General features: G+C 37.7%; 2 protein-coding genes across 2 annotated transcripts; one reads left to right on the plus strand and one right to left on the minus strand.

The window, feature by feature from the left end:
* Positions 1-2,103: 2,103 nt before the first annotated feature.
* LOC145628004 (uncharacterized) lies at positions 2,104-6,586 on the minus strand. Its single transcript, XM_081680341.1, has 6 exons — positions 6,137-6,586; positions 5,639-6,095; positions 5,166-5,361; positions 4,897-5,108; positions 3,840-4,773; positions 2,104-3,721 (listed from the first exon to the last, which is right to left on the minus strand). Exons 1-6 carry the CDS (start codon positions 6,584-6,586, stop codon positions 2,104-2,106), a joined length of 3,867 nt encoding a protein of 1,288 aa, XP_081536467.1.
* Positions 6,587-9,087: 2,501 nt separating this feature from the next.
* On the plus strand, positions 9,088-13,910 carry LOC145558865 (nucleobase-ascorbate transporter 7-like). Its single transcript, XM_081620256.1, has 14 exons — positions 9,088-9,708; positions 10,512-10,609; positions 10,685-10,861; positions 10,960-11,060; positions 11,283-11,358; positions 11,509-11,568; positions 11,689-11,873; positions 12,109-12,205; positions 12,353-12,439; positions 12,618-12,676; positions 12,784-12,875; positions 12,953-13,030; positions 13,128-13,288; positions 13,370-13,910. The coding sequence occupies exons 1-14, from the start codon at positions 9,579-9,581 to the stop codon at positions 13,586-13,588; spliced, it is 1,620 nt and encodes a 539-aa protein (XP_081476382.1). The 5' UTR covers positions 9,088-9,578; the 3' UTR covers positions 13,589-13,910.
* The last annotated feature ends 1,294 nt before the right edge of the window (positions 13,911-15,204 follow it).

The following is a 15,204-nucleotide window of genomic DNA, read 5'->3' on the forward strand; positions in this document are numbered from 1 at the left end:
TTATCTTCTTTTTATGTTCTTGTCACCCATTCCCACATTTTCACTTCCAAGTACGTAGTATAAGGGCCTGTTCTCTTCCGTTGAAATTCAGTTCAGTTTAGTTCAGTTCAGTTCAGTTTAGTTTAGTTCAGTTCAGTTCAGCTCTTAATTTACGTCTAATGATATTGCTAATGATATAAAGCCAAATTTCATTCTTTTAAGCTCTTATTACAACGACAACAACAACAACAACAACAACAATAATAATAATAATAATCAATAAGTAATAAATAATAATAATAATAATAATAATAATAATAATAATAATAATAATAATAATAATAATAATAATAATAATAACAATAATAATTGAAATAATAATACTAATAATAATAATCAATAAATAATAATAATAATCATCAATAAATAATAATAATAATAATAATAATAATAATAATAATCAATAAATAATAATAATAATAATAATCATCATCAATAATTAATAATAATAATAATAATAATAATAATAATAATAATAATAATAATAATAATAATAATATGTACATTTGTATATACACATATGTATAGTAATAAATAATCAATAAATAATCAAAGATCACTAATCCGTAGTTAAAAATCGCTAATTAATAAGTTCAGTTCAGTTCAGCTCAGTTCAGTTCAGTTCAGCTGAGTTCAGTCAATCGGAACAGGCCCTAATTTTTCTTTTAACTTTTCTGGTAAGAACCAAACAAAGAAATTAAAAACTATTTTGTAAGGCCATATTCATTTTACCTTAAAACAATAATATTCAGTAAAAATAAGTTCAGTTCATTAAAAATAAGTTCAGTTTAGTAAAAATCAGTAAATTTAAAGAAGAAAAAAAAAATAGAAATTTAGTAAAAATAATTTCAGTTAAGCAAAAATCATTTCAGTTCAGTAAAAAATAATTTAAGTTCATCAAAAATAATTTCAATTTAGTAAAAATAATTTCAGTTTAATAAGGTAAAGTGAACGGGACCTAGGTGTAGTTTTCCATAAAATATATATTTTCGTATTGAAAATATTTTACATCAAACCAAACAGGAAATAATCCAAATCATAAATGTAAAACCTTTTTTTTTTCAAGGATCAAATTTTGTATTTATTTTTTTAATTTTTTTTTTTGCTACAAAGAGAGTATTAATAGAATAATATTGTACTTCCTCCGTTTTTATTTTATTGCACCATTAGGACTTTTACACTACTCACTTAATCTTCTTTGACCATCATTTGTGATTTATACATTAGGAAAAATATAGTCATGTGGGATCTAGTTAGATTCGTATCGAACTATACTTTTCAAATATCAAATTTTTATAATTTTTACAAAAGTATAATTGAGGATATTGATAGCTAAAGTAATGCATTGGCAAGCGTGAAATTCCTTATGGTGCAATAAAAAAAGAACGGATGAAGTATAATATTTGTAATTATTAGGCTTACACAATACAGAAATACCCTTGATAAGTACTCTCTTTGTCCCTATTTTATTGCCCCATTTGACTTTTTACGGTCTTCAAGACGTGTCTTAGAACACATATATCTTCATTTTCATACACGTAAAAATTATAAAAACTTGATCTTTATAAATTATGCAATAAGCCGAATATAATTAACAAGATCACTCATGACTATATTATCTCTTGTAGATTAACGGTAATTTACGGTCAAAGTTTATAAAGTTTGACCCAAAATATAACAATGAGGCAAAAATAAAGAGACGGAGGGGGTATTAAGTATGACGACACAAGTAACAATTAAGAGTCATAATTATTTCAATATAAAATTAATACAATATTAATTAAAAAAAATCATTTCAATAAAGAATATCTGAATTTGTACTTTTCTTTATATATTTTCAAAAATGGCACATCTAGTGACCTATGCTACACTGTAATTAAACAAGGCTAACCATAGTGGTAAGATATTTGTCTCGTAAGATCAAATTTCATTAGAGACTTTTTAATTGGAGTTAGAGATTCCTTTTTTTTTTTTTGTTAAGCAGAGCAATATATTAAGTTAAGGCATGGCAAACGTTAGTACAGTACAAGGATAAAGTATCAAAAGGCATATAACCATTACAACCTAGGGATATTGCCACGCAGGGCCAAATTGTACCGAGTTAGCACCATCAGAACTTGAGTTTGACAAAAGATTAGGCTGCTGGTATAATACAACAAATTTTTCCAACCAATGAGGATCAGGGTGTTTGCTAGAAATAGCCTTGGGCAGGAGTCTTGTTGCTTCCTTGGCTTGAGCATCCATTAGCTTCAACTTTGATCTTGGGACCTTGATCAACTTGCATCCCTGAATTTCCTGAAGTAGCTCCCTGCAAGTGATATATAAATGACCTGCTTCATCAGTTGGGGTATTTTGATCATTAATACCTAATACAACCCTTTCACAATTAGACCAGATGCACACATTTTCCCAGCCTCTACACTTAGACAGATACAAAGCAGCAAGGATGGCTAGGGACTCAGCAATTAAAGAACTAAAGGCTGCATAATGGGAAGCAATCCCTTCCAGCCAAAGACCATCAGAATTGCTGCACACACAAGCAAGTCCAGCAGACAAGGATGTCTCTCTGAATGAGGCATCCACACAGATAGTAACAGGGGAGAGAGATAGAGAAGATTGGTTTAGGAGGGAAGGGCAGGTGGCAGTTGATGGATTGAGAAAGGCTAATTCATTAGCCAGCCAAGTGGAATGCTTCAGACAAGAATCAGAAGAGATGTTCACCTTTTGGAATACCCATTTATTTCTCCTATGCCAGATCTTCCAAGAAAGAATGGCAAAGCAAGATCTCCAAGAACAAGGGAAAGGGCTGATGATATTTGAAACAGACAGGTTCTCTGTGACCCAAGATTGAACAGAGGAATGAGTAAAGAAGAGAGGAGGGGTTGGCAGGGAGTACCATATGTCAGCAGCTCTGGGGCAGTCCCTAAGGACATGTAACAGTGTTTCTGGTTGAGATGGGCAGAAACAGCAGAAAGGAGAGATTGGCACATGTTTAGAGTTAAGAAGGCATGCTATGGGGATTCTGTCCCAAGCAACTTGCCACAGGAATATCTTGTTTGCAGGAGAGACATCTAAACTCCAGATTTTGTTCCAAATGTCAGAGATGTGTACATTTGAGTAACACTGAAGCCAGAGATGGTCATAAGCCTCTTGAGAATCAAAGTAAGAACCTCTCCTAAGAGAACAAAAGGGGGTATCATCTTTATCATTAAAGAGGGGGATGGCATAGATCCAGTGGAGGATATCAGTGGGGAGCTGGATAGATAGGTTATTCAAATTCCACCCATTCCCATCCAAAATTGCACTCAGTTTTAGGTTCAGCTCAGATTCCAGGATTGGACCAGAAATAATCTCTCTCAGAGGCCCTTTCCCTGACCAATTATCAAACCAGAGAAGACAGGAATCTCCTTTACCAATTAACCATTGAGTGAAGTTTGCATAGAGATCCCAGCCCTTACCCAAGGATTTCCAAATATGTGAGCCATATTTAAAGGGAGTTGGGAGCTCTCTTTTGCAATATTTATCCCTGATAACTCTTGCAGCCAAGTTGTCACAATTATGGAGTTTCCAGCATTGTTTAGCTAATAGAATAGTATTTTGAAGAGCAGATTCCCTAAAACCAAGCCCACCTTTTCCTTTTGGAGTACATAAATACTTCCATGCAATTAGAGAAGATTTCTTCCTATCATGGTCAACACCCCAGGAAAAACCTATTACACACTTGATCAATCTGCTGACAGGTTTTTTTAGGAAGGGAAATGACACTCATAGTGTAGAGGGGAATGGAGAGGAGAGTTGACTTAATCAGAATTGCCCTCCCAGCTTTGGAGAGGCATTTGGCTTTCCAAGATGTCAATTTAGCTTTCATTTTGGCTATAACAAAACTGACCTGGGTGGGGGATGGTCTTTTATCTGTTAAAGGAAACCCCAAGTAAGTCCCTAAGTCCCTTGTTACTGGGATATGAAGCGAGGATGAGAAGAATTCAATGATGTGGGGGCTGACATTCTTTGAGAAATAGAGCTGACTCTTTGAAGGGTTCATTTTTTGGCCTGATATATCAAAGAAAGTGTCAAGGGTGTTTGTCAGAGCTTGGAAGATTTCATGAGAGGCCTCTCCAAATAGGATAACATCATCAGCAAACAAAAGGTGAGAAATAGAGAGAGAATTTTGTCTAAAACTAAAAGGAACCCAAGATCCCTCATTACAAGCATCATTAATCAAAGCTGATAAATATTCCATGCAAATAATAAATATGTAGGGAGAGATGGGATCCCCTTGTCTAATTCCCCTCGAAGCATGGAATTTTGCAGTTGGCTTGCCATTAATCATAACTTGAAGTGAAGATGAAGATATAGCACTCATGATGAGATCCACTGAGGGTTTATCAAAGCCATTTCTAACTAGACAAGTCCTAATGAAAGACCACTCAAGTCTATCATAGGCCTTTTCCAGGTCCAGTTTCAAGGCAAACCATGCCCTACTACCAGATTTCTTTTTCATTGAGTGGAGGATCTCACTAGCAGCTATATAGTTATTTTCACAACCCCTCTCCGGCAAGAAACTACTCTGATTTGGAGAGATTAAGGAGTGAAGAAGAGGCCTGATTCTATTCACTAAGATCTTAGAAATGATCTTGTAGGAAGTGTTGCATAGGCTAATTGGCCTATATTGCTTGATAGTCTCTGGATGCTCAACCTTAGGAATGAGGGTTATGGATGTGGAATTAACATCCTCTGGAATAGAGAGAGAGGTGAAGCATTTGAGAGCAAATGAGAGTATATCTGACCAGATGGTTCCCCAGTGTTCCTAAAAAAACATTGGGTGGAACCCATCAATTCCCGGAGCTTCTAATTTACCCATAGAGAAGACTGCAGCATGCACTTCATGAAGTTCAGGGGGTTGAGTGATATTGATTGAGTTGGCATAGTGAAGGTCATGAGAAGGTAGACCTTGGGTCTCAGAAGTAAAGAGATTCTGAAAATATGAGGCCACAAAGTGATGAAGCTGGTCAGCAGGGATCAACTCCCCAACATCATTCCTTAGATTTTCCACCTTATTTCTCCTTCTTCTAATTATCACAGAGGTATGGAAAAAGGAAGTGCAAAAGGCTTCTTCCTAGGCATACGAGTCAGAAATTTCAGAAGCCAGTTTCTCTTCCAGGTTCAAAAGAAAGCCATTGTTTGGTTCATTTTCAAGAGCTCTTTGCACACCATTTATCCTCCTGTTCAGCAGAGATATCCTTTTAAGGGGGTTTGGGAAGTGAGATTTTTCCCAGACAGAGATGATAGAAGATAGGCTATTCAGTTTCAAGAACAGGGAATCTTGATTAGAAGGCCAGGAAGAGTTAATCAGACTTCTAAAGTTTGGGTCTAAGTACCACATGGGTTCCAACCTGAAAGGCTTTGAGATATTTTGAGAGGCAGGCGTAGGGGGGGGAAGTGGAGAGCTTTATGGGAGCATGGTCAGATGTGTTTCTAGGAAGGTGGAGGAGATAAGAGTCAGGAAAAGCTTGGAGAAACAGGTCATTTACAAAGGCCCTGTCAAGCCTCTGAAGGATTGGCCTTCTCTTTCGTTTGTTTGACCATGTAAATTTGTTACCCCTAAATCCCAAGTCTGTCAGACCACAGGAGTGAATGAAATGGAGGAACTTATTCACTCGTCTTTGGTTAAGAGGACTCCCCCCAAGCTTTTCACTATGACACATAATATCATTGAAATCCCCTATGACTATCCAAGGAGCAGTCACATCTTTTGCCAAATTTTCTAAATCAAACCATGTCTCAAGTCTACGTTTAAGCTTAGGGCTGGCATACACAGCAGAAATAAAAAAGGAAATAGTCAAATTTAGTACCTTGAATATACCATGAATAGCATGCAAATCCTTGCTGATAGAGCTGAACTCCAGGACTTGAGATTTCCAGAGTAGCAACACTCCCCCAGTTAGATCACGTGGTTCAGCCAATTCAAAGGCGTCGTACGGGAGTCCTTTAATGATGGATTCTGTATGAGCTCGGCTTGTTTTTATTTCAGAAAGGAACAGAATGTCTGGACTGTGCTCAGAGATGAGATGGTTAAGATTGGTGAGGAAGCCCTTACGAGCAATGCCCCGCGCATTCCATTCCAGGCAACCACGATCATTGGTTCAGGCAAGGGGTTTTGGAAGAATATCTCCTTCCTGACTTGTTGGGACGTTTGGCTCCCCAATGTCACAAATTTCCTCTCGATTGAGCTGAACACTTCCGAGTTCCTCGAGGATAGAGTTGCTTCCATCACCCATTCCTCCAGCTTTACATCGAAAAGGCACGCCGCTTGCACCTCTAGTTGTCGGAATTCCATCTGTGTCTCCGCAATTACTAGAGCATTGGTCGACACCCCCGCAACAATTGTTAGAGACTTGGACTGTAGAGTATAAATCTTCCGAACCTGGGGCAACATAGGAGCAGGGTCCACCAGAAACGCCAGCGGAGGGGGTACCACCCATGGCAGACGTTGATATTGAGCCAGATTTATCCACCATTTCGCAAGAATTTCCAGAACAGGGCACATGGCTTTCAGATCCGCCCAATCCGGGAGGTGAGCAGGAGAAATCACGCCTCCGTCACTTTCGACCATCACGATTTCCTGATATGGGAAGTCGACCAGGTATGGGCGAAGGATGAATTGTCGGAGCTAGCTGGGCGTCACCTTTACCCACCTGGATGGAGTCTTCAGAAAGACTTCCATCACATTGATGTCCGTCTCCGGGTAAGTCGGAATTGGAGGGTCCAGAAGGACCAATTTGGGTGGAGTTGTAATCTTGGTTTCGTACAGGATAGGTTTTGGAGGAGTCAGGGGGAGTTGCTGAAAAGACAAATAGAATTTGGGATTCGGGGTTGATCGCGTGATCTGTAACTTCGCCAGATGAGGACAGAATTGAATTGTTTCCTCCTCCAATTCGCTTCCGAATTGGAATGGGCAAGCCCCCTCTGAAAACTGGTCGGATCCGTTCGACAACACCATGGTTAGAGGAGAGAAGGGTGATGGGGTTCGAGTTTGCAGTAGTTTGAAGATGTTGTTGGGAGTTTGAACAGGGGGGAGAAGGGGATAGCGAAACAGAAGACAAAGAAATAGGGTTTATCTGAGCCGTCAGATTAGAGGAGGATGATACGATTTGAGAAGGGAGAGAGGTAGGCCCTGAATGATTTTCAACCATTAGATGGAAAGTTGACTTAAGATCAATCGATGGATGTGGGGTTTCCACGTCAGGTTGGTTTTTTTAGTTGAGAGACTCTGACTTTGTTTGTGTTTGATGAGAAGAGGAAATATTTTTTGAATTTCCCGGTCTCAGAAATACCTTTTTCCTTTTTTGCGGAACTTTCTTAACTGGCTTTCTGCTCTGTATTTTGACAACAGTCCAGGCACCTTCATCTGGCACAGTAGATGGTTGCCCGTGACCATCTCTATTTTCATGGCATGACGCCTGGTCCCCCGTCTTACTAGGCTGGTTGGGAACCTTAGGGGTGGTTGTCGGAGATGCAGGCTTTTCCGGTTGCGGAGCAACTGGGCACCTCGCCAGGGAATGGCCAATAGAGTTGCAGACTGAGCAAAAGGGTGGGAATTCCCCATAATTAACCTGTTGCTGGCATTGGCCCAGCCAAACATGGTGGCGAAGGGGTTTCTTTAGGTCCACCAGAACTAGGATTCGAGCTTGATGGATTCTCTTCGACACAAGAGGGGAGTTGTCAATTTTTATAAATGAACCTAGAGCATTACCCACTACTTTCTGAAGAATTGATTGAGAGTGGAATTCTACTGGTAATTCCGGGAGGGAAATCCAAATGGGAACAGATGAAATTGTGGCTTCAGAAGGCTTAAAACCCGGAATCCAAGGCTGGACATGAACAACGAGCTTGCCTATAAACCAAGGGCCACCGGCGATGATAGCTGCCTGACGTTCTTTCGACGGCAAGGGGATGTTGTAGAAGCCCTTTCCGAGGGTAAAGATCTTGGCTTCCAGAGGAATATTCTATAATTTCGAGACACTCTGTTTTAGAAAATCAAAGGAGAGTGTCTTTCCTATGAATTTGAAGATAATTGCATGCTGCCAGGGAGAGACGGAGGAGGAAAGGTCCTTCTCGTCTAAAGGGATGAAAATCTGAGAAGCCGGGGAGAAAAGGGGAGGAGGGGTGGAAGCAACAATGGGTGATAGTAAACTATCCGGAGGAGGTGGTAGAGGAGAGGAGGAACCACTCAAGGATTGAAGGTAGGCTTTAGCTTGGGTAAGAGGGGGGTTGACCGCCGGCGATTCCTGGGTGTTTGAGGGGGCTTGACGGTCGGATAGGGTGTTTGAGGAGCTGGAGGCTTGCTGGGCGATGGGGGTGTGGGAGGATGGGTCTGGTGGTTTATTTGGGTCAGGGGTTTCTCTCTCACATTCTCTCTCTAGTTTCTCTCTCATGGTTTTTTTGTATCTCAGTTTAGTTAGAGATTCCTTTACCTTCCCTCTCTTAATGACAAAAAAATAAAAATAAAATGACAAAAAAAATAAAAATAAAATGTGAAAATAGTTAGATGCTATGTATATTGTACAATTCTCAAACAAAAAAAAAAAGTATTGTACGACAAACCCGTGGGTAATTATTCATACATATTCTCTTGATCCAATTAGTGAAAAAGAAAATTTGAACACATCTCAACTTTCAAAGCTTCTAGTCAAATAATTAAGAAAGTAAATCTGGCACACTCATTATTGATATTGGCACACCTCCATGTGAGAAGAACATTAGAAAACTGAAATCAATCTTACAATGAGTGTGCCTAAATCAATTTTGATATGCTAAAATCATTGCTCCGATAATTAAGTACACCCCAATACTAATGTAATGTAGTGTAATAAGATTAAAATCATACTTGTAGAACATTTAATTCAAGTAACAATTCTACTCACATTATAGTACATTTAATTCAAGTAACCATTACATTAAATAAAAGGACAAAGATTCCTTGGGGACGCAGAGAAGTATAATATCAATGTTGGTTGCTGATACACTCATACACACAACACACTTGCTTTTTGGACTGCCACTCTGCTTCTTTCCCTTCTTCACTTCCTTCCTTAATTCATGAATTCCAACTTTTTTCTCTCTCCATTTTCACACCCATTCTCCCTTTCTTATTCTTCTTCTCTTTATCTAACCATTGGCTTATCTCACACCCATAAAGTGGGCTCCCCTTCATATTATTTTTTCTGTTTTTTTTTGCTTAAAAAGTGTAACTCACACCATTTCCACCTTCCCTTACAAAGTTCTTGTCTGTCTTCTTTTCCCTACAAATTATTTTTAGTACCCTTCTTTTTCCTTCTTTTACAAGTTAATTCTGAACTGTAAGTTTCAAATTTCAACCTACATTGTACACTTTTATCATCATTTTTTTTTTTTTTTTTGGATTTCTGGGAATTCTAACATCTGGGTTTTGCTAGATTTCTCATTTACTTTTCTGGGTTTCATTTAATTTTTTTTTTTTTAAATTTTTGTTTATATTTTTTTTTGGGTGTTTCTAGAAGATGGCGGGTGGCGGAGGTGGCGGTGGAGGAGGACCAGGGCCACAGCCAAAGCAAGATGAGCTGCAGCCACACCCAGTAAAAGATCAGTTACCTGGAGTTTCATATTGTATTACTAGTCCACCACCTTGGCGTAAGTCACTTTTATTTTTATTATATGATCTCTCTTACTGTATTAATTTGTTGTTTCTGTTTTTGATTTTGCAGTCAATCAATTGTGAAGATCTCTTGTCTTTTGAATTTTGGAAATTGATAAATTGTGGGGTTTGTTTTTACTTTTTGATTGTGACCACTCAACACGTTAACTTCGTTTTGGTTTATGTATTCTTGTTACTTTCAGCTTGTGGACCTTAAGATTCCCTTTAGTAATTTATGTGTAGTAAATTATGTTTATTTACTCGATCCTTGATACTCTGACATGAGTATGGTAGATATGCACTTTATTTCGAACCAAAGAAGTTAATTTTTTCGTGAAATAGTCGAGTGTGACATTTGGGCACATACTCGTGTTGAAAATGAGATTTCGTTTCTTTATTAATTTTTAATGTTGGGTTGTAGACTTGTAGCACTTGTTGATTTCTGATTTTATGTATAGTTTATAATCCCATGGACATAATTTATAATTTGATTTTTTTTTTCCGAGTTATAAAATATGAATATATATTTGACACTTCATATTAACAAAAATAAATTTTTTGGTTATAAATTAGAGAGTCGGACACTTAGACACATACTCGTGTCGGAATGGGCTCTTGTAGTGATATTATTTGTGTCATTGTGTGTGGGGGAGGGGGTGGGTGTTGGATTTGTATAATGTTGTTTCAAATTATGTTTCTATCTGTATTATTTAATCCCATGAACAGTATTTGTATAGTGCATGTGTTTATGTGGTTATGAACGTTGATGCTGATTATAGTTTATTGGCTTACTTTGCAGCTGAGGCTATTTTACTTGGATTTCAGCATTACTTGGTGATGTTAGGGACAACAGTGCTCATTCCTACCTATTTGGTTCCTCAGATGGGAGGAGGAAAAGTACTTATCTACTTCTTATGCTGCTTTGCTTTATAATTTAAACTCGAGCTGAAGTCATATGGTTATTCTTTGTAGGAAGAGAAAGCTAGAATGATTCAAACCTTGCTATTTGTTGCTGGTGTGAACACATTGTTCCAGACCCTGTTTGGTACTCGTTTGCCTGCTGTTATTGGGGGTTCTTATACTTATGTTCCCACCACAATTTCTATTGTTTTGGCTGGTCGTTACAGTGGCATTGCTGATCCTCAGGAGGTTCGGTTATTGGAACCATATATTGAGTGATGATACCTTTTGGGGCTTGGTTATGCTCATTTCCCACTTAATGAAATATATCTTGGAACATTTTGCAGAAATTTAATAAGACAATTCGGGGAATCCAAGGATCACTTATTGTTGCTTCAATCCTACAAATTGTTCTTGGATTTAGTGGTTTGTGGCGTAATGTGGCAAGGTAAACTAAATTACTTCTTGGCCAAAAGTTTCATTTTGACTACTATTTCGTGATATGGGATAATTGTGGGCCGTAAATTCTAGTGTTTTGGCTTGGGAGGTTATGTAAAAATTGTACCATGACTGTTTTAACTGCTCATTTATAGATTTTTCAATATTGTATTCTAATGTGATGAGGGACTCTAACTTCTATCCTCGTGTATACATGTCCTGTATTTGTTAGGTTCTTAAGTCCATTGGCTGCTGTTCCTTTGGTAGCTCTTACTGGATTTGGGTTGTATGAATTGGGTTTTCCTGGGGTAAGTGTTACTATCTTGGAAACCACTGAAAAAAAAGATGAGACCTAAATGATGAATATGATCTTTCCTATGTTACTTGTACAATACTTCATGATAAAGATTTGAGACCTAATGATGACTATTATTTACCATGTGTTACTTGATGAATAGGTTGCTAAATGTGTTGAGATAGGGCTGCCGCATATTGTACTCCTACTCATCTTTTCACAGGTAGCAATGGATACTTCTTCAATAATCTATCTGTGATGAAATCTCCTTAGGAGCATTGACATGATGTTTTAGATTATATAGTTATCATCAAGAATTAAGAGTTCATGGTTGTCTTTGCAGTACTTACCTCATCTGATGCGCGGTGAAAGACATATATTTGATCGCTTTGCTGTTCTGTTTTCTGTGGCCATTGTGTGGATTTATGCTCACATACTCACAGTTGGAGGTGCCTATAGGCACAGGTCACAAACAACTCAATTGAGTTGCAGAACTGATCGTGCTGGAATTATTAGTGGTGCTTCTTGGTATGAACCCCGCTTTTGTCTCTTGTATATGGCAACTGAGTTTACATATCTCCTCACGTAAGGCTATTGTAAGTTAACAGTGCAAGTAGGATTTATGGAGGCTTGATCAAATGGAAAACTCTGGATTAGCAAGCTCTAAAATTTAAACTCATTAATGATGTGCTGTGATCCCAAATCCTCTTTTTCATCAGCCAAGAGTTATTAATATCACACTGCAATTTGTTGTTGGGTGCAGGATAAGTGTTCCATATCCATTTCAATGGGGAGCTCCAACATTTGATGCAGGGGAAGCCTTTGCTATGATGATGGCTTCGTTTGTTGCCCTTGTGGAGGTTTGTACACTTGTTAAATTGCAGAAGCGTACAATTTTCTCTCAAACTATTGTTCATTCTTTATCTTCACTTAACCTCTTCTTGTTATGCTCAACCATGTAGTTCACTCTCACTATTGTCTCACCTTTTTTATTTGTTGTGTGGTAGTCTACTGGTACCTTCATCGCAGTATCAAGATATGCAAGTGCAACACCTGTGCCACCATCTGTTCTTAGCCGTGGAATTGGTTGGCAGGTGATTATACTTAATAGCAATTCAGAGTATAGGTGGAAAGTACCATTTAAAAAGAATCCTAAATAGTCTTGAAAATGTTTTTTCATATGTTGAGTACATTAGAGTTATGTTAAATGTATGGGTTGGTATTGACTCCTTTGTGTGTGTATGCCTTTTGGTTTCTCCTCTCTTCTTACAGGGAGTGGGTATTCTTTTGTGTGGACTATTCGGAACTGGGAATTCTGCATCAGCATCTGTGTAAGACTCCATACACCCATCCTATGTTATGCAGATACCAGTGTTCTGTTATAAGGTTAATGTTATTCTCAGATTGGCAATGAGCCTTTTGTCTTGCTAATGTTCAGGGAGAATGCCGGTTTGCTGGCTCTGACACGTGTTGGCAGTCGAAGGGTGGTACAGATTGCAGCAGGATTCATGATCTTTTTTTCAATACTAGGTAATTTTTATCTTAGATGTTTGTGTTCCTCCTACAATTTTTATCACATTTATTGATTTTGGACTTACTATGACAAGGTAAATTCGGAGCTGTATTTGCCTCAATTCCAGCACCTATGGTGGCAGCTTTGTATTGCCTGTTCTTTGCATATGTTGGTACGTTCTTTGATCAACCAGCAAGCTTCGTTCTATATAGTATATTCCTCAGGCTCAAACTATCTGATATTTCTTCACCTTCATGCAATCTGAGCAGGCTCAGCGGGTCTTGGCTTCCTACAATTCTGCAACTTAAACAGCTTCAGAACAAAATTCATTCTAGGTTTCTCAGTTTTCATGGGCTTGTCTATACCACAATACTTCAACGAGTACACAGCAGTGAAGGGATATGGTCCGGTACACACACATGCAAGATGGGTAAGTAAAAACTACAATCTTTTTCTGTTTCCAGAGTTCCTAAAGCTATGATTAAGCTGGTTTGTTTATGGAATCATGCAGTTCAATGACATGGTAAATGTGCCTTTCTCATCGGAACCCTTTGTTGCTGGTGTGTTGGCATACTTTTTGGATGCCACATTGCGCAAAAAAGACAGTGGGACAAGAAAAGACCGAGGGTCACATTGGTGGGACAGATTCCGATCATTCAAGGGAGACACCAGAAGTGAAGAGTTCTACTCCTTGCCCTTCAACCTAAACAAGTTCTTCCCATCCGTGTGAATTTTCTGGAAAGTAGATCAGATGTCAAAAGTAGAAAATGTGAAAAGATGACATGCTCTGGCCTATTTTTTTCCCTCATTCTGATGTTCAGTGTTTATACTTTTGATGCCGCAGACCTCTAGCTTTAGCTGTGTAGATGAGAAGATTCGAAAGAACGTAAAGGGAAAATTTATATATAGCTTTTTTGCCCGAATAGTTGTATCCCTGGTCCAGGTTGTTTAAAAGAATTCCAACTATGGAGTATGGAGTGCCTTGGCTTGGCTTCATGCTGTTCATATGCTTATATCCTGCTCTGTATAGATCTTAACATGGTTTTACTAGTTTTGTGATTTTGAGCTTCACCTTTTAGGCTTATAGTCTTATAATGTACTAATCCTTACTACAATACTACCCCATCTCTTCGTATAATTAAGTCACACTGTCCCAACTACTCATATCTAACGAAAAAGTCTTAACTGTGAGGCCCTACGAAGCGCTCCATATCTAACAATATAAGTATGAGGACAATGTTACTTGAAAGTTCTTAATTTCTTATAATAGTCTGATCTTTTATAATTTCTATTATACTATCTAGTTACCTCCCGTTTGTAATTTCGATTGTATCTTTTTTCTTATTCCTTTCTTTCACCCCTCGTTCACAAGTGAACCACCACCACCACAAGGTCCACAACACCTACTCCATCATTGAAATTTGACCACCAGCACCTAGGCAGCCATTGCTGTTGGAATTAAGTTTCAACGTTAATGTAACGTGTGTGATTTATTCCACGTGTACAGAATAAGAAGGATGTGAGTTGTTTATGTTGTTAACACCTGAATATGAGTTATGAAACGGGCTTAACTATGATTTTATTGCAAGCGGGTTAAGTGGTACATATATATACAAACGTATTTATGAATGCGTAGATTCCATGATTTGTTTTGTTTCTTTTGATACTATTTTCCAACAATTGCAAGTTATAATTAAATAAAAATATCAAATTACAAATGGCGTACTTTGAAGGAGTATATGTTTGGTGAATAATATTTGCCATGGGTAAATGATACTCACTCAGATACATGTAATGGGAAAGCATATTTGCATATTTTTAAAATGGTTAGGTTAAAGTAGATATATATACATCAATATCATTTACTACACCCTTGATCCTTCAATGTGGGAGATGGGACAATTGTTAAGGGACATAAGGATTGGTAACTTAGGGCTGGAAAAAAACTTAACATTTAAATTAAGTGAGTTGATCACATTCTACTAACTAGCCCAAATAAAAATTCGGTGTGAGCCTATAAGTAAATTAATACTATAACTAAAGAGAATCTTGTCTAAAAATGTACCAAAAACCTTATGTACGTAAAATCTCTATGCTAGAAATGACTCGAGTGAAAACGACTGAGATACACTAACGTGCACGGTGGTTTATGGATAGACTATATTAGCTTTCATTTGAACGTAATTGCCACGTTAATAGTGTTCAAATTAGATTACCAACTAAGTATTTATTTATCCAAAACATTGATTTAAACATGTTTGATATCGATTGATTTATTGGATGATGCATCAAACTAAGTAGTGATTGCATAATTTAAAGGCCTTTTTTCAACCTGTGTGGTTCCTT

This window comes from Chenopodium album, chromosome 1 (genome assembly GCF_948465745.1).
Source record: "Chenopodium album chromosome 1, dcCheAlbu1.1, whole genome shotgun sequence".
Taxonomy (NCBI): Eukaryota; Viridiplantae; Streptophyta; class Magnoliopsida; order Caryophyllales; family Amaranthaceae; genus Chenopodium; species Chenopodium album.